Raw genomic sequence first — 22615 nt, forward strand, 5'->3', positions numbered from 1 at the left:
TTAAAACTCTTAATATAAGGAAGGTATAAAATATCGTTTACAAGAAATGTAATAAATACTAATTTTTAATAAGTATAATATAATATATCATTTATAATTAAGTGAATTTGATACTTTTCTTACATGTGAAACAATAATTAATTTTATATTAATAGATAATAAAATTAATAATTTAATTAAAAAATGTTAATACACTTTAATTTTTAAAATATTAAAAAACATTACAACTATTTTTAATGTTAGATGGGCTTAACCTACAAGGTAACCCGACCCAAGACACTTTCAGTTTTACACGTTGGATTAAGTCGGAATCGGCCCGACATATCAAGGCACGTGTCCAGGTGTAGAAACTTTACAATGTTTTTGGCCGTACCCGATCATCACGAAACATCATAAATCCAAAACGAGTCTCATATCCTCATCTTCTCCCTCGACCACTGTGGATCTCTCATAATATACTCTGCCAACCAAAAAACCCACCCAACCAACACACTATGATCATCATAGAACCTCCCATCGCCGTCCGATTCCACGCCGCCGCAGCCGCCGCCTCTGCTCGCTCCGCCGCAGCACCACCTCGTACTCTCTTTTCTTCTTCTTTCAATTGCATGTTCCGTTTTCCGAATGCTTTAAAGCTCAGCGGTTGATTCTGACTTTTGGAATGTGATATCTTGAGAAGTTCCAGTGACTTCCGAGAAACTAAAACGGCAACGTTTTGCAGTAATTAATAGTTCGAATGGAGTGAATATTGCTTGTTGTGTTGTGTTATGCATTCGCTTATTGACGCGGTTCTTTTGACAGATAACCGTTCAATGTGGGGCGCCGATGACGTGAACGGTTCGCGTTACACTGCGTCGTGCCGGCTCGCTTGTAGCTGCGGTTTCGACGTGCCATGGTATGTTAATTTCACAGTCTTCTTCATTTCTCGTGATATGGGGAATTTTGTTAAGTTGCGCACGCACTGCGATTACAAAAGTAACGGATAAACGTGGAAATATATGCTGTTGTTGCGGCGGCGGTTGTGAGAACGCTAAAACCATGATATTGTGTCCGAAATCAATTTTATTGCGTTTTCTTGAGGTGAAATACGTGTGATTGTTAATCTAATTTGTCTATGATAATAGCAATGCTTGAATGGGGATTGGTGTGATATGATGTGATTTTTTGTTTTTGAAGAACTCATCGGTAGGGTAGGTAGCGTTTATTATAGGCATTCAAATTAATAACCGTTTTGTTATTGAAAAAAAATTCATTTAGTACTTTTTTGTATTATCGATGTAATAAATGTTTCCTTCTCAGTAAAGACTAAAGAAAGACGCAGGCATGACACTCTTTATTATTGGTTAAATTTTATTAGAAATCACAAAAATTATCTGGGTTTCTTTCGTATTTTAATCATTCTTACTCCTACTTTTGTAATTTTTAATAAATTTCAACAATAAAGAGTGTGTTGTTAGCACTCGTCAATTAAAATGTATCATTTGTAGTTGCTTAGATTAGCTTTAAAGGTTGATGCTAACATTTTCCAATTATTAGTTGATGCTTGAAAAAGATGTGTGGATGAACAAATGCTGAGTGCTAATGGTTGAGTTGAGTTCGTGGTGAATGGTGTGTACCTAAGAATTACTCTTGTAGTTTTATCTAGATTTATGGGGATTGAAAAATTGTTTGCTTCCATATTTGATTCCAATTGTTATGTCAAATACTAATATTTCAGTTGGATGCACAATGGCTCATTAATGTAAAGCGAGATGGAATATATTTTTCATTTCTGGAGAAAGTTAAATGATGGGGCTCTGGGGGAGACCAATGTGCTTTAGAATAAGAGGAGTGTTAGAAACACACTCTTTTTAAGGCTAACATTTATTGAAAACTAAAAAATGAGAAATATTCATCAAATTAGGAATGAAAATCACTAAATAACGAGTGAGACCCACATGGTTTTTGTTATTTTTTTAATCACTTTTAGCCAATTATTAGGAGTGTGTTAGACAGAATGTGTTGTTAACATTTCTCATATGGATATACTGTTGTGATTGGACTGTTCGTTGGGAACTGATGGCTGCATGTTTTTAATCAATGTAAGACTTCTGGCTAACAGCATAATTGAAAAGTGTATTGATGAATTCAGAAAATGAATATTTTGTGATGTCTTGTTTAACCTGTAAATGTTTATGTTGAAAATTATGGCTACCTTTCATGTCTAGAAATACCAAATGTGTTTGAGGAAATATGTAATGAATGAATATAATCACACAGGGTAGGAAGTAAAAAATACACAGGCGCTCCCTTCACAAGAAGAAACAAACTCGTAAAGAATAGAATTACAGCATCATCAGAGAATCTGGGCTCAGCTCAAGATCCTGTAAAGAAAAATGAGAAGACATCCTATCATCCATTTGAGGAAGTTGCTGCATCAACATCAGAGAATAGTGGAGATGCTAGACTTACTGCAGCAGAAACAAGTAGAACAATTATTGAGGTACTCAGTTATATTAATTTTGCTAATCAATGAAATGACCTCACACAAGGTGCAGATAAAATATTGTAACATTTAGGTTTTCCTATTTTAGTGCTATATTTGTACAACAGAGAGGGAAACAGTTTGGATTAAATGATCACTAGAGATTATCATGTACACCAAAACTGTAATATTCTTATGTGAAAAATTAATGCAGGTGAATATAGATGTTAAAACCATAGCCAGTGTCTCCATTTCATTTTAGAAAACAGTGTTATATTCTCTTCTTTTTTTAGAATTAATTTATCAGTATCTGTCTTTCAAAACATATATAAATTTTAAAAATAAGGAAGAAAACATTTTATTTTGGGGTTTACAGTTTGGTGTGTAGCTAATCACCAGATAAATAAGAGAATAAAGGTCTTTTCCAGGGAATCATTCTTTGTTTTGGGATCCAGGTGTTAATTCAACTTTCTGAGCAAACTACTGCATAACCTGATTTGTTGACTTATGGAAGTTGCCAAAGTTGACTAGCTGAAAAGTTATGTCATGAAAAAAATATTAAAAATTTGTTGAGATTTTTCAAGTGTAAGTCATAATAATCCACCCAATTTCTTTTAACAAATTATTGAATATAGAAATATATTAACAGCATTATATTTGCATTCTAGTATTAAATATTGAACTCATCACACCTGAATTTATGTTCATCTTTGTAATGGTAATGCCAAAGATATCTTGATGTTCTGTTATATTAAATGCTGTAACTATAGAGGAAGTTGATTGGCAGTACTTGTTATTTTAAATTTTAACTGACTGTGAACTTTCAATCCTTTTACCCAAGCTCAACCCATGTAATGAAAAGGCTGAACTTGAGGGAAGAATTTGTAACAAGCATCTGATCAGTTGCATCTATTCTCATCATTACAACAGCGAATGTTAGCTAATTATGATTGTGGTATATCATTTTTAGGTTAACAGCAAAGCAACACTGATGTTCTCAAGTTTGATTAGTGATGAATTTCATGAAAATATTATTTGGCCAGATTTGCCTTATTTGACTGATGAACATGGAAGTAAGTAAAGGCTATACTTGATTGTTATTTATTATGCATTAATTTTCTTGTGCTTGGGATGGGAAGCTTCATCCATCTAATTAAATTCTATAAGCATTGCAGATATATACTTTCAAGTGAAGAATGGTGAAGATATTTTGCAATCCCTAACTTCAGAAAATAATTTTGTGGTATGTCCATGTCTCTTAACATTTTAGATAATGCCCTGGAATTTCTTTTCAAATACTTACAATCGGTTAACTTTAAGTCTGCTGGCATGCAATTTTATGCACTTTCCTTTCACTCACAAGTAGACATCTACTTGGAGGAAAACTTCACTCTACTTAGATTTGATGGTTCTGTTCTTTATGTAGAGATGACATTTGATTTTATGAACAAGAAAATCACAAAAATTGCCTTCATTCTCTCGGTGGTCATTCTGTTGACATCAATAAAACATGATTTGTGATATTTTTGGCTTCAATAATCAGTTTATATACTCATAGTTGTGTTTCATTATACTATTTGAAGCATAAACAATCAAGCCTTATCCATCATTTGTTTGCTACAAATTATTCAGCTCACTTTCCATCTTCCATTCTTTTTAATCTCTTAAGATTTTTCATTCTAGTCTCCAGTTCTTTTACACCTGGTAAAGATTTCATCTCATGACACGTAATAATGTTTGGTGTATGGATTGTCTGCTCTGTATCTTATTGTAGCAAGTCATTGTTGGTGTGAATTCCATGGAAATGATCTCTGAGATGGACCTATCAGGTCCTTCAGAAATTGACTTTGGGATTGAAGAAATTGATGATCAAGATACTGCGGATTTAGATGACAGCGATGAAGAGGATGAAGATGATGGTGAAGAGGAAGATGAAGATGAAGCTGAGAACGAAGATTATGATTCGGTCTGAACTCCATTTTATATCATTCTGAGGCTTATATTCATTTCTAACATCATTGGTACAAAACATTATCCCCTGTTTTTTATGTTATTGTTTGCAGGAGTGGGTGGCTGTTTTTTCAGATGAGGATGAGGAAGAAGATGATGATGAAGCACTTGAAGACTGGGCAAAATTGGAGACCATGCGATTTTCTCATCCAATGTACTTTGCCAAAAAGTTGGCTGAGGTATATATTAATGTCAAAATGTTCATGATATGAAGGAGTTAGGAATAATCTGATATGTGGCTTTAAGAGACCTCATTCTAACATCATTTCAATCACAATTTTTCCTAGGTTTATTGGTATGACTATCGATTGACTTTATTATTATTATTATTATTATTATTATTCTAGATTGCTTCAGATGATCCAATTGATTGGATGGAGCAGCCTCCAGCTTGTGTAGCTATTCAAGGGGTTATAAGACCTGCTTTTGTTGAAGAGCATTCTACAATACAGAAGCATCTATCTGCTAATCAATCCAGTGATACTGACACAAGTAAATCCACAGAAAGTAAAGGGGAAAGTATTGGTGTTATTAATGGTCATGTGCTTAATTCAGGATCTTCTGGAGATAATGCAGCACAGAGAATAGAAAATAACCGGAATAGTGATATCCCCTTTAGTGAGACTTCATTTTACAAATTGGAGATGATTAAGATTCAAGTGTTTTCTGCACAAGGACAACCTGTAAGTTTGCTGACTTGTATGTGTTCATGTGCACTTGTTTAGAGACAACACCATGAACTTCTGTATCACGCACCTTGTTCATATTCACCAATGCCGGTGCTCTACTTTGCAATTTGCTGAGTTCTTTAATGATAATTGTTGCAAATAAGCTTAGTAATAATTTATATATTTCATTGAAAAGGGTAAACTAAAGCAAAGATCGTAACATAATTTCTAAAATAATTTATAAATATTGACCTGAAATTCGGACTCAGAGTGGAATTTTTTTTCCTGCAACTTCAGTACTGAAAGAGGTGTCTCATCAGAAATGATCAATTTGTACCTATGCTTCCTAGTCTCTGCAAAGCAGTATAATAACTATATAATTGATGGAGCAGATACAAAAAAGAACATAGATTACATCAACAAATATTAGTTTTTATTGCCCCATGTTCTATGGTGTTATGAAGTTGTATTTCTCTAATTTTTAACTCAATTAGTAAGAAGTGTTAGACAAGTAGTGATAGTTTGATTGCATAGTTAGTGGGAAAGGTTTAAGATGTAAATTGGCTATCCTAAATCTGCATAATCTAAGAAAATTGCAGTGTGATGTGTTTAAGTGTATGTTATTTATACCTTTTTTTTTTTAAAAAACTATTTTTTTCTCTTGATTTTTTGCAGACTATTGTTGAATTCGAAGACTACATGAAAGCACAACCTGATGCTATTGCACATTTAGCTTCCAAAATCATATCTCGCTTGAAAGCTGGCGGAGACAAGACCTTACAAGCCCTTAAGTCCCTTTGTTGGAGAAGCAAGGGTATTCAAGTGGAGGTAATACCTAAATTCTTGGAATAATTTCTTTAAAAGCACTTTTGTAGATAGGTTTCTCTAAATATTTGCCTTGCCATTGCCAGTTGCGAAGTTAAATAGTTTGGCAAACAATTTTAGCATGTTTGGGGTTAGAGTCTTTGATACTTAAAAGTTCTCATTCAGTTCAGCCAAAACATAAGTTAATGCATATCTCTGACTCTGCTGCATTTCACTTCCATAGATGGCTGACACCTCAATCTTTATAAAGAAGAAACAGTGACTTATTATTGGACATCTATGTATTTTGAAAATAGAAATGACGATGAACCATTTGGGAAATTAATTACCTTGTCATCATCTGTTCAATTTTCTTGAAAGCGCTATACATTAGCATATGCACATTCACATTTGATACAGTCAATTATCACTTTGTTTACAATTTATTGCAGGAGGCACAAATTATCTGTGTAGACTCCCTTGGGTTTGACTTAAGAGTCTGTTCTGGGACTCAGATTCAAACACTGAGATTTACGTTCAAGAAAAAGGTACATCAGTTGTCTTTCATAGCTATAAATTTTAAATATACTTCATTAGTAGTTCTTCGATGTTGTACCTCCGAACACTGACATAGTCAAGCCAGGTGGAAAAATTGTCAGAATAGTACAGGCTAGGGGAGGGTGTTATCACCATGTCATTAAACAAAGGTTTTAAATGGATCCATTGTATTTAGATTATGGGCCTAAACATTTTTTGTTTTTAGTTTGACAAACACCGCTTAACGCTTCAAATCTTTCTACTGCGGTCTCGTAAAACCAGTTGAAATTTCACTTCTATACTGGTCTTTGCGTTATTTGCAATGTGCTAAAAGTTTGGCCTTCATGCACCATGTCTCCTGACTATAAAAGCAGTCCTACGTATATACCTTTTTTTGGAGGGGTATACAGATGTCCGATGTATTTTATTCCCAATTATTTACACTTATTAAATTACATCTGCAGGCCACGTCAGAGTACAGTGCTGAGAGACAGCTCAACGATTTACTATTTCCTAGAATTCACCCGAAGCAGCAAAAAATGAAGCAAACACATCAAAATGAATGCTAAATCATCTAAATGTCATATCCTCCATGAATTTTGTATGGCTTGTATGCCTTTGGCTTATTATTGTGTATAGAAGTGAAAGGCAGGGAGAAAGATCCCATGCAGATGCCAATCAGGTTATGTAATATGAATTGCATTTAATCATTAATTGGTAGTAATTTTTTTGCCTAGCTGCTTCCTTGGTGACCCCTGACTTATAATCTATTCGCTTTTACACTTCCTTTTTTGATTAATCTAATTCCTGCTAGTGCAAGCAAAGTAGAGGCATTAGACATGACTTACATGAGGAACAGATGAATCTGAAAGCCCCAAATACAAACTGATATATTAGTGACCCTTTCAAACTCTAATCCCATGACATAACAGGGTGCTGTGGTCAATTCAGTGGCACCTGTGGCAGCCAAAGTAAAGTTTGCCCAGTCCTGGAACTGGAGTTTCTAGCGTCATACTGCAGAGGACCAAGGGGGCAGAGGGAGGAATGAGATACAGCATATTGTTGATGAATTAGGGACATGATAAAGGTTGAAACATAGGGAGAGGTGATGGGAAGTGACTAGTGAGATGAAGTTAATGAAGCATGATGTCTCACCGGATATGAAAAGGTGGTGGTTGGAATCAGTTTTTGTTGGTGCTTTTTCTTTGTTCGCCAGGTTTGGAATGTACGCCATTGAGGATGCAGTGCCCATTTGTCTACTATTATTTTTGCCGTAACCATGAAAACTCACACAGCTGAGGCTTTTTGTCATTTGGCAAATTATCCTATTATCATAATTTTTTGCAACAGAAATGAGAAAAAGTGATATAATAGAATTATCTATTGGATATCACTTTTTCTCCACTTCTACGGCCACAGTACAGTAATCCGACCGAGAGGCTCGAACCAAGAAAGAAAATCGAAACAAAAAAATAATAAAAATTAATTACTAAAATAATATTAAATTCAAATTATTTTTTATTTAAAATTTTTGCGGTCGCGTCAACTCAACTGTCGCATCCTGAAAGAGCAATATAATATATTTTTTTAAAACAAGTATTGTTTCCTGCAAGAATAAAACGAATGCTGAAGTGACACATGTAGCAGTATTGCACTTTTTGAAGGTGTGATAATATTTTTTTAAAAACAAGTACTGTTTATTGTGGGGACGAAGGTACGGTATAATATAGCATTCATACAAAAATTGTTTGCTAATCATGTTATTTGTAGACAGATTTCACGTTTTTTTTAAATATAAAACAGTGCATAATTTTAGATATATATGATGATGAAGTAAAATGAACTTAAATTTTATAATTTTATATTTTTAATCTAAATGTTACAGGTGAGAAATTGAGAATTGAAACATCATTTTAAACCGTTATAATATCCAAAAATATAATTAAAAAAATTTGAAAACCAATTAAACTGAACTAAATTAGTTTTCAGTTCCTATTATTAGAACTAAACCAAACGACACTTATAATATATTTATATATTTTTTCTATTATGTTTTCATATAAATATATTTTTTCCTTAATTTTCACTTCTTCCGTTATCATGTGTTTATATTTGTGTCATAGTTATAGTAACTAAGACATATCTGTAGCTGTAATAAGAGAATTTGATTTATTATTTGTACGCATTTTTTGTGATTATAAATACTCGAATGTGTAGTTATATTTGACACAATATTAATATATGTATATGTTTAAAAACTTAATAAAATCACATTTCAACGTGAAAACTGTAACGTGTAGCATTTAAATGGATTCATTATTTGAGTGAATTTGAAGCAAAAACAAACACACTAGTACTTTCCTTCTATTAAGTGTTCTCTCTTTTTTTTTCCTCTAGACAAATCAATCATTCTTTCACACTTGCCTTTTCAATTAACATTCTTTTATTTTTTTGTTCCTTTTCAACCAATTCACTTTGATTAGTATACTCTTTAGTTTAAATTAAAAATCAAATCAAATTATATAAAAATAAATAAATCTCAGAAAAAAATAAATTTATTACAAAATAAATAAAAATAAATCTCAAATAAATCATAAAATGTTAGTTAAATATACTCCAGTTTTAATATATATTAAAACTAAATCACATGTTTCTTTTATATTTAATTAAAATGACATTTTGAGAAAAAATCGAACACTCAATGTAAATTTTATCTAAGCAAGTTTAGATAATATGGAGCACAATTGAAATAAAAGCACACAATTTTTTCAAAATTTGGAATTTTCTTCTTTCCTTCTTTTAACAAATATATCCTTTCCCAAAAAGAATAAAAAAAAAAAAGAGGCGTAATCCTTACATTATTTATAAAGGTCCAAATGTGCTAATTTGATTAAAAAAAAATCAATTTTTAGATGCTCTTTTCCAATCCGGCAATTTTTGTCGTTTGAACTCTCGTCTATGTTATTTTATAATGGAACATTCTATAATTATTTTTTTAAAGCATTTTTTAAAACTAGATAGGCTCTTAGAATTTAGTTGAAAAAGTCAACAAAAAAACACTTGATTAAAAATTTAAACAAGAATTAGTTTAACCAAAATATTGTTTGACAAAAATCACACATTAGCTATAGAACTGAAAATATATTTAATCGAACGTAATATATATATATATATATATATATATATATATATATATTTTTTTTTTTTATATATATATATTTTTTTCCAGAAAATTGATCCACCTTATTTGCATTATAGTTACGGTAAAATTCTTCCCAGTACAATTGCGTTTTCATGATTCAAATTCAATATTATTATTAGTCAAGTTAGAGTAGTTTCTTACCAGGTAGTCAAAACTGACAATTTTCTATAAATTATATTTCAACAAGATCCAAATAGACACGGTTTTGAAATCCTTTACATTATATCCAAAACATACACCTAGACAAATCTTCAAATTTTATTCTATACAACGGGGAATGATTCTAACAAAAAGGCTACAGGAATAGTGATAGGGTAGACTTCCTAGTTCCAACAAAACAATGACAAAATAAAAGGCCAGACATAATCATTTTGTTTAACTAAAGAAAGTCAACAATTGGATAGAAACGGCAAAAAGAACTGACCTGATTACTTCACCGCAAATGGTTACAACTTAAAGAATGTATAGCTCCCGTGCGGAATCAGTTGTGAAACTAACTCAGAATCCTCCTCAAGCGCTTTTTCTATCTTTTTAAGATCATTCCACATGATTCCTATGTTGCTTGTAGTATATTTGTGCAACCTGCTGCTTCTCTGGTTTTAGTTATATCCCTGAAGCTATTTGTTGATCCCACTAGTAGAAACACAGCAAACTCTATGCCCATCCACCATATGATTAGAAATCGTACAATGGAGAGACCCACCAATTATTAGGAGGCACAAAATACTGGACACTGGTCAGAACTCCGCTGCTAACATCCTGAATTAACTGAAGCAGGTCAGTTCAACCTGGGATGCAGTCCTTTCTACAGCCAGCCACCATTCCTCGTCTCCATCATCAATTTCCTCCTGCTTTTAACATATTTTATGAAGCTGATATTCAATGTTATGTTCATGTAAACAATTAAGATAAATAAAACACCTTCAGCGCAATCGTGCTCTAGGAGAAAGGGTCATTCTTGAGATAAGTTAAATAAGTAGATTTTGCGACTTTGACCCACATTTATAATGTAAGGGTCTATGGTCTATCCATATTTCATCCACCACGAAGGTCTAATAAAGATATTCATGATACATCGGTGTGGTAGAATCAACATGAAAGGTGGAAACTGGTCGATTTCTTACATAGTCTGTGTCACAATTGCAAGTTTGCAATAATTTAAATACGTAACTTTAGAGGATGCATTACTTAATTTTTTTCACTAGATATTTTATTTAGTCAATAGATTTCAGTTAGTAATGGACTCACGCCAACACAACAGTCACTCAGGAACACACAAACACCTCTTAAGTCTTAAATCACTTTTGATCCTTAGTTTCATTTCAAATGGAAATTAAAAACAGTCACTATAGTCTTCTAACTGAACAAATTCTAGTGTCTAAACACATAGTCACTGTCTAAATAAATGGCTGGGAATGGGCCTCAGTCCTACTATCGCTTATGGCTCTAAATGGCAGGGTTTAGAAGCAAGATTAAGATGTACTTAGTATACTAACCATAGTTTGCTTATTCTCAACATCCTCAACAACTCTTATGGCTTCTAGCCACCAAGAATCATTGGAGTTGTCCTCAACAATATCTTCATATTGTAGAATATTTTGTTTGTTATCATCAAGTTGATGTCTCCATTCATCATGTACTGGCTGTTTGTCATCCAACAACCCAAACGAATCAATTACAACTGACGGATTGGAGAACACATGAACTGGGATTTGTCGCAAGGGAGATCGGTAACCTGTATCCAGTAATTAATTAACATGTTAAAAGAGGATGAAGAATTGTGAGCGAAAAAGGTCTTCAAGCACTTCACTGTAAATATGTTAACCTCTGCAGTCAGGATCATGACATTTCTGATAATATACTGCCCTCCGTAGATCAACAACGTATATCACTGGACCAGTAAATCATCAAATGAATGAGTATGTTGCAATCAGATAATAGACAAGGTGCAACCATACTTCTTACTATACAGAAAAAAGAGAAGCATCCAACCCAGACTTCGCTAAATTTACAGTCCTAATCATAATACAGGAATCTCTACCCAAAAAGCCAAAAACTGATTCAAGACTCGAGTGGGGATTTAACATTAAGACATAGCCAGCAGTTCTTGGAGAAAAATTAGGAGAGTTACCATTATTGCTTTTATGCTGTCTGCCAATTCGCTCACAGTATCTATTTTTTGTCATGCTGTAGACCATCAGTCCAAATTCCGAGAAAAAATACCAGCTATGAATTTTTCCTACAATTGAGAAGAGTATCAACAGAGTGAGTAAGATTATACTGAAATCTAATGCTTGAAAATTTACGCACAGCATGAAACCAAATATGAATATTTAGAACTACAGATAAAACTGAGTGGAATGTGGATAAACCCATAAACCAAAAAATGAATAAAATAATTCAATGCCATGGAGAATTCTTCCCAAATGAAGACAAAAGGTAGATTGTCGCTGGATTTGAAAGAGCAGAGTCAAGTAATAATCTAAAATCTCAATTCAACAGTTGAGCTTGAGACCATAGAGATAACAAAATGTATTTAGAAGAGACGGTGATAAGAAGCTTTTAGGACAAAATAAATAAATAATGCAAAGTCACAAACTGCCTATTCAAAAGATCTCTTCATGTTCAAGGAACATTCTTTTGCTAACATATGCTGCAGAACTGAAGTTTTATTATTGTTCCGAGAAAGCAATAAAATTTCAAGAGTAATCATATTTGGATGTACTTTATTCTCATTAACATCTCATAGAGTCCAAGGGAGAATGATATGGTGGACCATTAAAACACAAAAGATAAAGTGGGAACAAGGTGTCATCCAATGGATCGCATGGGACTCAAGGGCTCATGAGACTAAATTAATTATATTCAAACTAGTAAAACAAATAACAATAAAAGCCTTATCCCACTTAGTGAGATCAGCAACATGGATCACACAAAACATTGGACTTGGTCAAAAACCAAATTCTCATTGGTGAACCGGATGTGAATCAAAATAGTAAAGCAAAGTTGAAAGTTGAAGCAAAATCAAACTTATTAAGTAAATGAATTTACTTATACAAAAACATGTTTAAACTTTAAAGTCAACATTACATTGACACATATACCTGGTATACTCCCGACAGAGGCAATAGATAGTATAAATTTGTCCAGAAATGGGAATGGTGACTTTCCCATAAAGTATGTCATTGAAGCATTGGTTGAGCAAGTATTCAATGTAAATTCTGGAGGAATTTGGCAGGAATTTCCAAGATTACTATTCACCTGTTGAAGTCAAATAAGTATAATCATTAAGCACTCCGAAATATAAATTTAAAGGAAGCTGCTCTGATGGCCAGTTATTGGCTATTTGCATGGTAAAGGTTTGTGAACAAATTCATATTCAATGCCAAGGTATCGGTCTAGGTTTGACATATGCTAATCTCTATGCTTAGTAATCTTATTACAGACTTGACATGATACAACCTTATGCTCCAGAAAGGAAATTAATTTTGTGTGTTGAAAGATATGACGACATTCAAATTCTGAGTAGTAAATATCTTGGAACTGAGATGAAATAAATGTGTGATGCAATGGAAGATTTATAAATTTAAAGCTCAAATCTACCTCTGTATCAAAGTGCAGAGTTTTCACACAATCTAAGTCTGTTTTGCAGACCAGGAACTTTTCGCAATCAACATCCATATTGCAGATCAAGGAAGCCATGAACATGTCTTCTTCACCCTGTCACTTAAAGAAGCCAAAACCAAAAATAACCAAGTGACAAAAATGTATAAAATTAATAAAAGGCCGAATGAGAACATATGATAATGCATATATTTTTTACTTTCCTTGCATTGGATATGATCCTAGAACTGTCTACAACAGGAAATCTTAGGTGATTAATTGACAATATATGCTATTTTTCTTTAATGGTGATTGATTCTTTTAGGGGAGCTCAATGTCCACATAAGTAATGGTTATTCAACATGACAACATTCCAGTTCAGCCCTTCTCTACTCTATGCAAAGAATAGTCTGTAAATACTGAAACTAGACATTTCAATCTTCATGTAATTTTTTGTTAGGAAAACCCTTCTTAATAAGCACTTGTTTGGTTCGGATTTTTTTTGAGAAACAAACACATTTTCCAAAAGTTTTCTCAAAAGGATGATAAAAATAAACAATTACTTTTCTAGAATAAGATGAACAAGATACGCACTAAACTTATTTTGATGGCATAATTTGAAATAGTGATATTAGTAAGAAAAGTGCCATACCAAGCTATTGCACTTAAATCGCTTGGTTGGCAGAAGAACTGAACTTTTTCCAGCTTTTGAAGAAAGAAAAAGACGGAAACAACGGTTCCGAGAATATACAGCAGAATCCACAAAAAGTTGTCCTGCAGATTCATTGCTGCTTGAATCTTTCATTACAAACAATTTTTCAAAACTTCTATCTTCCCTCCTTCCATTTAGAATTCTTGAGCATATCTGGTAATATGTCATCATAGAGTAACAATAGTTAGTTGACGCTTCTACAAAAGAAATATCATAAAAAAACATTTTATAACTACAAATTTCCATTTTTATTAGCAGAGAATAACATTTTCATAAGAAGTAATTCACATTAAATCATTGATAATCACTGAATACAAATTATTTACAAAATCACCCTTTGATTGTACACGTGTACATAGAAAGGAGAGGAATCTCAATATTTGATACAAAACCATCCCAATCCAAATTTATCGTTAGCTAAGATGGAAACAGATGAGTATATTCAGACTTACTTCTGAAACAAATGCACCTGCATGAGAGTTATCCTTGAAAGCAGTCTTTGGTATGCGAACTATTAGATGACGAGAGAACTTATCTGCAAATGTGATAAATAAGAGATAAGAGATGATAATGATAAGGATCATCACATGGGAAAAATCAGAACTGATGTCTTGGCAGTACCAGTACTAAACAATTGCTCTACTTGTAACAGTTCTTACAATGTTTTTGGAATTAATGAAGAAAACCTTGCAGAAGAAATTTGAAATTGGTGAAGATGTCTATTGCTTCAATGGTTACATACAATGATAGAATTCACAGAAAAGGGAGAAGAATTGAAATCTTTTATTCAAGAAAGAAAAAATCATGTATAATGAGTACCCCAGAGCAAGCTCCTTAGAGAATCATCTCTGCCAATGGTTCTAACCAATTTCTAAAACTGACTCCTAACTAATGCCTTTATGCTATATATTGTTAAGGTGAATAACAGAAAGTAACAGAATAACAGAAAGTAACAGCTAACTACAAACTAAACTGTTTTCTTTTTCTAGAATAGACTATCCATGGTTTAGCTTTAGCTGTTGGAACGTTATTTTCAACAATATTAGGATTAGGAGCAGAAGTCACTTGACTCTCAGTACTAACATACAACATATGTAAAAGAAACCTGAAGAAAAACCATACCTTCAGTTGAAGAATCAAGCTCTACTACCCAGTCTTGGTCTCCATTAATTCCATATTTTTCATCTAAGGCTTCTAGAACTACTGATATCAAGAGATCAACCATTTCATCTCCATTCTTTCCCATGTTGGCTCTCTTGTTGAACTCCAAATCAAAATAAAGGTGGCATGGTAATCCCTGGGAGGAAAGAAACTTTTAGACTGGAAAAACACACATGAACACACACCTAGATTGCTCATACTGTAACTACATCCCCATTTCTCCAGATAAATCAGTGAACATAAAACATACAAGATTATTACCTCTTGGATCACTTCATAATGATGACGGAATTTGGAATCCATATTCTTGTACCTGAGAGTACAGTCATCAGCAACATAAATATATAGACACGAGGATCTTTGTCAATACTGATTAGTTGTCAATGACGAACCACATGAGAAAGGAAAATATATGAAGGAAACCTTTGCCAGAATTCTGTGTATGTAGACACAAGGAACCTTCTTTGGCCATTAAAGTGGTCTTGATAGCTGAAAACATGAACATCTTCTTGTCCTTTGGCAAACTTCATTGCTTCATCCTGTCTTGGGAATGTGATCCAAACATCCTTCCTAGACAAACACAAAGCAGGATTCAAGTCATATTCTGATACATAAAGTACAATAAGAATTAAAAGATGGAAACGGTAAACGGTAGAACCAGCATCCGCCAAGCACCTTAAGTTCAATTTATTTTGCTGGGAGAAATCAAGACGTATCTCATGTAGCAATCGCCATAAACGGGTTGGCTTTTTGGGAGGCACACCACGAGGAGATCCATAAAATACAACTGGAGAGATCTGCTTCCCACGACTGAAGCTTTTGGATTTGGTTAAAGCTGATTTAAGCTGAAACAAAAATGCAAGGTAATTTGGTTTTGATAGAGTAAGAGCCAAAGTTGTATGGACAACGGTAGAGTTACAAAATCTTAAAAACAGAATGGGGTATAAGAGGATGCAATGTATTACATAAACATAAAAAAAGAAAAAAAAAAAAAAAGCAACTAAACTTGGAAGATAAATACAATTCCATAACATTCTAACTCCAACTTTCAATCAAAATTTCATATGTTATATATCAAGCAAGAAAAAGGCACCTAAAGAGGAATTACTATTGCAACTCAGCAATTTTTGTTTTTGAAGTAAACATAATTCACAACCACGTATACTCAATGCCACCATATACAGAATAACACCCAATATTGATAAGCAACACTTAAAAGTAGTAAAGTATCAATGCATCATAAGCACAAGTGTTGTACTAGAACAAGAGAAATGCAAGAGTGCAAGCTTTGTTTGCAGCATCAAGTAAGACGCAAGAATTAATCACTTAATTACACCACAAAAGGAAGAGAATCAATTTATTAATAGCAGTAATTACATTACTTTCTCAACGGAAGACTCCTTGTCCGTTTTTCTGATGCTTGTCACGGGGGTTTTCAGTTCTGATCCAACTGATCCTGGACTTGGAGATTCCCATGGAACCTCGATTTTCGAATTCCCTTGCTCCATTTTCCTTTTCCTTCTTTTTCTTTCCCTCATTGCGGACTCTGAGACAGCAACACATTTCAAATTTTCTTTTCAGTTTTTATTTTCATGTTTTCATGCTCAACAATGTTAAAATAATCAACAATATTAACAAGAATTTGAATTTCATATAGTTCCTAGGGTTCGTTTTTTGCTTTTCCTCCGCAGAAAAGCAAAAAGAAGGAAAATGGAGGGGCATACTGGGAGGGGTTAAACCGCACTTGAAACATGCGAACAAACGATCAACGTCGTCCATGTTGTTGGTGTTGGTGTTTGTGGTTGATGACATTTTCGTTTGCTCTGAGAAATGAAAATTTGATCTTCGACTCGGGAATTTCTGAGTTTTCTTTCCACTTTTTCAGTTGGAGGCGGGAATTTGAATTTCGGGGAAAAAAGGAAACCGAATACTCATCGAACCGGTTCGGCTTATACGGTTCGGTTCGGCCTGATAAAACATTGGGCCCAAAATGTTAACCTGGCCTAAAAAATATTGCAAGAAGGATCAGAGCGGCCCTTGTTTTTGCATTTAGAATTATTTTAAGTACGGACAATTCTTTTAATATTTTTAAAATTAAAAAAATACTTATATATTTTTAAATAGACTATTAATTTTATTATTAATTAATATAAAATTAATGATAATAATTATTTCACATATAAAGTATTTTTTTAATTTATAAAACATCATAAAATTTTATACAGTATTTATAAATTAAAATATTTTATATTTTTTATTAACTATTATAATTATTTTAGTATCTTAAAATTAAAAATATTTATATATTTTTAAAATAAATCACTATATTATTTATTATAAATATTTAATATAAAATCGAAAGCAAACAGTTATTTTATTTCGTGTTTGAAAGAAATACTCTTAGATTTACAAGGCCCTATGTGCACCTTTCTAATTATTATTTTTTTTTAATTTTTGTTTTGGAAATATCCCTGTTAAAAATTTTTGTCCGTTCACTGCTGCTCTGCTCTTATGTTTCTCTCATTTTTGCCATTTACTAACATCTTCATTGTCATTATCTTCCTCTCTAGCGGCAGCTCCACCGATAACTCACTCTTCCCACCGCTACACCAACATATTTGTGTGATTCTTGAATGGAGGTTAGTTATTTATCTTGTTTAGTATAGTTTCTCATTACCTCTCACTGGAAAAAAATGGCTTCGAATAGGTGAGGAGTATCGTCGTCCACGGCTTATAAAAATTTATTCCGAAAGTAAACTTTCTAAAAATTAATTTGTGGAAGTATGTTTAATAGGTTTCCATAAACAAATTTCCAGAATTTTATTTGAAACTGAATTTCAGAATTTAAATTCCTTCACTTTCCTAATCTCTGTGTTGCTGAACATTGGCTTCGCTGTGGTTTTGGTTTTCTGCCACTTCCACTTGTGTTTTGGTTTCATTCTTGCCTGTGAGGTGTTTGTGTTTATGCCTTGTTTTTGTTTTGGGATTGCAGAAAGGTGGTGACCGTTACTAAGCACAGGTAATGTCCTGTTCTCGTTTATGCATTTTATTCATCATTTGATGAAACTGTTTGGTCACTCGTAACTCGATGTGAACTCAGATATATCTTCTAATGTGTCCTCATTGTTCTTCATTTTGTAATTTAAATAAATGGTCTTCATTGATTTGGGCTTAAATTTGTATTTTTTTTTTTTTAATCATTGTTATCGCTGTTTTCCTTTTTTTAGTGAGTACTGAGTAGCTGATCTTGTTTAAATTTAAGTAATAAGACCATATGAAAGCATGCCAAAACTGGTCGAAGCTAACTAGAGACAGGTTTGGGTCATGCCTTCTACCATGATTGGGTTGCAGTTGATGAACTTGTTTAATTCAGGCTAGTGAGGGAACTTTTATGGTTTAAAATGCCAAGCCTGGAAACTGTACCCTAATGAAACAAAATATTGACAAATGACAATAAATAAAATATCATCTCTCTCTTATAGAATGATCTATAATGAAGCATATGTATTATATATATTCTCATTAGATACAGTTGAGCATTTGCGAATACAGCTGAAATGTGCTTAAGTTACTACTGAACTCTTCTTTAAATACTCCTTACCTCAATGGAAAAGGAGTTGTCGGTCTCCAAGTTTCCTCAAACTACTCCAGGACTATGAAATCCCTGATTTTCTTTGGTTCACCAATTTCTTGTCTTGAACTTCATTTTAACCAACTTTTATATTTTTAGAAAATTATTGTTTGATGTGCAGCATTTTGTACCATTATTATTAGATTTACATGGACTGTGACATTTTTTGTCTGTTTAAGTCCATTTATGTTTATGCATTTCTTTTAACCCTTTTTTCAGTTCATGGATCATTCAACATGATTTCCCATAGTTTCTTTGTTTGGAGAAGGTCAATGATTCAAGTCATATGCTTCCCTGTGCTGTCCATGAGTGTATTATGGCTTATTTCGAAATTCTTGCAGATCAGATATGAGGATTTGAAAATTAAAGTTTTTGCAAAATTCCCTTAAGCTTAAGCAAAATTAGGGCATCTAAAAACTCAAAACAGAGCTTGTGACTCTAAGCAACTTGTAATGAATTTTGAAGTCTGAAGTTGAGAGCAATATGTTCTCATTTCTCTCGAGTTTGGAATCTTTCCATCTATTTTTATATGAATTTTTTTTTTTTGAATTTTTTGTTGCCAGGTAGGTCAACTCACATTTCAGACAAAATTTCAGCCAAATTTTGTTTGGACCCTTGATCAGGTTGGTTGCATTTTTATTAATGCCATATCAAATGTAAATTTGGAATATGCATGTCTTCATTGCTGGAAGAAATAAATGTATTGTGATAGGAGAAGCTGCAAGTTTAGAAATATGGCTGTTGATACTTGATCCTGCTAGAAGTTCTTTAGTGCTTTTTGTTTTCCTTCTAAAATCTATTTTACAGTATGACATGTTCCAATATAAAACTGGATTTACCCTTCTTTTTGCAGTAGTAGACATTTTTTGGGACTATTTTTGTTCAAGAAACAGAGAAATTAGACAGCTGAGTAATGGAAGGGCTTTTTTGCACACTTTAAAAAATATAGGGCATCGTATTGCACACTTTCAAAAGTCAAGGTCCAAAGTGTACATGAACAAATATACTGGGGAGTAAAATTTTAACTTTTCCCTAAAGAAAATGATTTTTCTGGTTTTCTCAAAATCATTAACAATTATTACTTTTATACATCAGGTTGACTGGCACCTTAATCTATGTTTATGTTACGGTAAGAGAAGGTGAATTATTGAGAGTCTGTTAAAAGCAAGGTTCATTGGAAATTATTAAAAAAAAAAAAAAAACTAGCTAAATTGCTTGTCTTCAAAATGATTATACTGAAAGCAATTTTCACGCCATTAATTGTTTTTTATGGGAAAAAGTTCCCACCAAGATCAAACAGGCAGTCATATAAGTTGTAAAAGCATAATCTTAAGTGCCTTATTTAATGCTAAAATTAATTTACCCCTGGACTATTTGTAAGTCCTAGTAATTGTTTATGTCCTTACGATGTTGTCTTCTATTTTAGAGTTTCTCAGGTCCTGAAGATGTTTGCACTGACAGATTCTCCTCTACTTATTGCTAAAACATTTGACTCAATTAAAATATCAACAAGTACACGAGGCACCGTGGTAAGATACTAAGGTCTATGGTTATTTATAAACCAAAATTTTCAGGACGGAATACTTTTACCTTCCAATTATATTAGCTCTAGGAAATGAAGCGGTAGGTGAGTTTGTCTGAATTTCTTTTTTTAATATCAGGTATGTGCTGCAAAAGGTCCAAGACCAAGATATCCCCGAGTATGGAAGACCCGTAAAAAGATTGGGACCATTTCCAAGGCTGCTAAGCTTGTTAAGTCTGTAAGTTCTTCCTTGCTTTCCCTGTATTAATTTCTCTCGTTAACCTGTTAATTTAAGCTTCATTTTTTGTTTACTCACTGATATCTGAATAGTTGTGAGTTGTGACATTCTCATTTTGTTCAGAAACTTTCAGATTCATTTTTCTTGGATGTTTTGCATTGGAAAAGTAATTTTTATAACATCTTACACAGATTAAGGAACTGTCAAATGTCAAAGAGGAAGTTTATGGAGCTCTTGATTCCTATGTTGCTTGGGAATTAGAGTTCCCTTTAATTACAGTGAAAAAGGCACTGAAGACCCTAGAATATGAACAAGAGTGGAAGCGAGTAATACAGGTACTTCAAAAAAGAAGTGTATCCTCATTAAGTTTTAACATTCTTTTTCCTTGTATTGCAAAACTCTTGTCTTTCTTCTATGTTGCACTTATCCTTTGCTTTGGTATCTCTAAAGATAGATGCTCAGCCCAAATTTAGTTTGTTTTCCATGTTTAATTCAATTATTTTTCTCTTTTCTTCAAAATGACTTCTTTAGCTGCACATTCCATCTGAGGATAGCCTATGAACTAAATATATCAGTTTATGCAAATTACGTTTGGCACTTTAGGTAACAAAATGGATGTTAAGCAAAGGTCAAGGAAAGACAATGGGAAGCTATTTCACATTACTTAATGCTTTAACAGAGGATGATCGTCTTGATGAAGCTGAAGAGCTTTGGACAAAGTTATTAATGCAGCACATGGAAAGCTTGCCTCGTAGATTTTTTGATAAAATGATATCTATCTACCGTAAGAGAGGCATGCATGAAAAGATGTTGGAGGTATTATGATTTGAGATTTTGAATAGTAGTTGTCAACTTTACACGTTCCTATATTAATATAACTAGATGTTTACTTTATACTAGGTACGTCAGACTCAATACATCATGGATATTCACTTCTTGATTTCTCCTGTAGATATTTGCAGACATGGAAGAGCTTTGTATTCGACCTAATTTTGTTGTTGTCTCAATGATTGGAGATGTCTTCAAAGAGTTGGGTATGCTAGACAAATATGAAAAGTTACATACAAAATATCCACCACCGAATTGGGAATATAGATACATCAGAGGAAAGCGTGTAAAAGTCAAGGTGCAAGTTCAGTCTAATCAGGTCAACACATACATAGAAAGGCATAAGAATGTAGAACCAAATTCGGACTTAGATGGGAATTGTGAATCTGGAAATACATCAGATGTAATCGATGAGGAACAATCCGAACAGGATGCCGAACCTGAACAAATTTCAGATGATTAGTGTGACGACAGTATGGAACCAGTTTTAGAGGTGTAATGCGAGAAAAATGATATAAAATCACTGTCTGTACGTTTCAGTTTGCAGATAGCCTGCTGTTAATCACAGTTGGAACATCATTTACTTGCCCATCTCCTTCAAGTTACTAGGAGATAGAGTGAAGGCATCAAGATTCTGCTGTATGCACTCTGATGAGTGACCTACTGACCTGCTACACTTGTTGAATACACCACTATCATTCAATTTTCTATTTGATAATTCAAAACTTCTACTCCTGACTTCCTTCGATCATGTCATTACTGGTATTTGATGGTACATATATACTCAAGCCATTGATCTTAATGATAGACCACACATATAGAGTGTTTGTTCCTGCAACTGTGTTCTTTTTCATTTATTTCCCTCTGTATATAGTGCCACCTGTTTCCTGAAAAGTACATTTTATTCAGTTTCAACAATTCAATTTTTTAAGCCCTACTTAATGGAAATTAGGCTTTATATGCTCTCAACACAAGACCACATCATGGAATCATAAAATCTAATTAATATGAATTTCTTTGATCAAAGAGCTAATTTGGTGAGGCATGCTGTGTGTGTATATGTATATATTCTACATAAGTCAGTCCACAACTTGGAACAGAAAAATAATGACTATTTAGTGAGAGAGAAAAGGAAAAATATATGGATAATATATGATGCGATAAGAAGATAATAAAAAATGAAAGTTAAAAAAACATGGGTGTATAAATATAATTAGTTTGGATTTGAAACAATT

The 22615-nt window shown here is 33.0% G+C and overlaps 3 protein-coding genes across 6 annotated transcripts; 2 read left to right on the forward strand and 1 right to left on the reverse strand.

Moving 5' to 3' along the window:
• The first annotated feature begins 442 nt into the window (after positions 1–442).
• Positions 443–7415, forward strand: LOC113867269 (uncharacterized protein At3g49140-like). 2 transcript variants are annotated; one of them, XM_027502467.1, is made up of 12 exons: positions 443–579; positions 802–895; positions 2260–2482; positions 3435–3537; positions 3640–3707; positions 4239–4406; positions 4531–4653; positions 4822–4999; positions 5030–5157; positions 5818–5970; positions 6399–6494; positions 6948–7415. In XM_027502467.1, exons 1-12 carry the CDS (start codon positions 495–497, stop codon positions 7050–7052), a joined length of 1524 nt encoding a protein of 507 aa, XP_027358268.1. In that variant the 5' UTR covers positions 443–494; the 3' UTR covers positions 7053–7415. The 2 variants fall into 2 exon arrangements, with proteins under 2 accessions (XP_027358268.1, XP_027358267.1); XM_027502466.1 differs by having other exon boundaries at positions 4239–4430; positions 4528–4653; positions 4822–5157; positions 6948–7412.
• A 3034-nt stretch (positions 7416–10449) lies between these two features.
• On the reverse strand, positions 10450–17005 carry LOC113866623 (DNA-directed primase/polymerase protein). The gene is given in 15 exon segments (XM_027501440.1): positions 10450–10606; positions 10810–10814; positions 11182–11420; positions 11511–11576; positions 11817–11924; positions 12790–12946; positions 13289–13405; positions 13941–14153; positions 14453–14535; positions 15123–15297; positions 15423–15474; positions 15585–15765; positions 15820–16006; positions 16544–16707; positions 16886–17005. Coding segments are annotated over 15 exon segments (1992 nt in total). The 5' UTR covers positions 16974–17005.
• A 661-nt stretch (positions 17006–17666) lies between these two features.
• LOC113867530 (pentatricopeptide repeat-containing protein At4g21190) lies at positions 17667–22342 on the forward strand. 3 transcript variants are annotated; one of them, XM_027502913.1, is made up of 8 exons: positions 17667–17800; positions 18154–18180; positions 19356–19415; positions 20229–20321; positions 20454–20552; positions 20744–20887; positions 21156–21368; positions 21505–22215. In XM_027502913.1, exons 4-8 carry the CDS (start codon positions 20238–20240, stop codon positions 21841–21843), a joined length of 879 nt encoding a protein of 292 aa, XP_027358714.1. In that variant the 5' UTR covers positions 17667–17800; positions 18154–18180; positions 19356–19415; positions 20229–20237; the 3' UTR covers positions 21844–22215. The 3 variants fall into 3 exon arrangements, with proteins under 3 accessions (XP_027358714.1, XP_027358713.1, XP_027358712.1); XM_027502912.1 differs by having other exon boundaries at positions 17673–17800; positions 20219–20321; positions 21505–22342; XM_027502911.1 differs by lacking the exons at positions 18154–18180; positions 19356–19415 and having other exon boundaries at positions 17685–17800; positions 21505–22207.
• The last annotated feature ends 273 nt before the right edge of the window (positions 22343–22615 follow it).

This window comes from Abrus precatorius, unplaced genomic scaffold (genome assembly GCF_003935025.1).
Source record: "Abrus precatorius isolate BTA unplaced genomic scaffold, Abrus_2018 Scaffold5, whole genome shotgun sequence".
Lineage (NCBI taxonomy): Eukaryota > Viridiplantae > Streptophyta > Magnoliopsida > Fabales > Fabaceae > Abrus > Abrus precatorius.

What these genes read in the sequence shown, in the direction of transcription:
- LOC113867269 (XM_027502466.1), top strand. Translation starts at nt 495, where the DNA reads ATGATCATCATAGAACCTCCCATCGCCGTCCGATTCCACGCCGCCGCA. An exon ending in CAAGTAGAACAATTATTGAG is followed by an intron (nt 2,483 to 3,434) that starts GTACTCAGTTAT and finishes TATCATTTTTAG; the next exon opens with GTTAACAGCAAAGCAACACT. An exon ending in GATTTACGTTCAAGAAAAAG is followed by an intron (nt 6,495 to 6,947) that starts GTACATCAGTTG and finishes TTACATCTGCAG; the next exon opens with GCCACGTCAGAGTACAGTGC.
- LOC113867530 (XM_027502911.1), top strand. An exon ending in CAAGTACACGAGGCACCGTG is followed by an intron (nt 20,322 to 20,453) that starts GTAAGATACTAA and finishes TTTTAATATCAG; the next exon opens with GTATGTGCTGCAAAAGGTCC. An exon ending in CTGCTAAGCTTGTTAAGTCT is followed by an intron (nt 20,553 to 20,743) that starts GTAAGTTCTTCC and finishes CATCTTACACAG; the next exon opens with ATTAAGGAACTGTCAAATGT.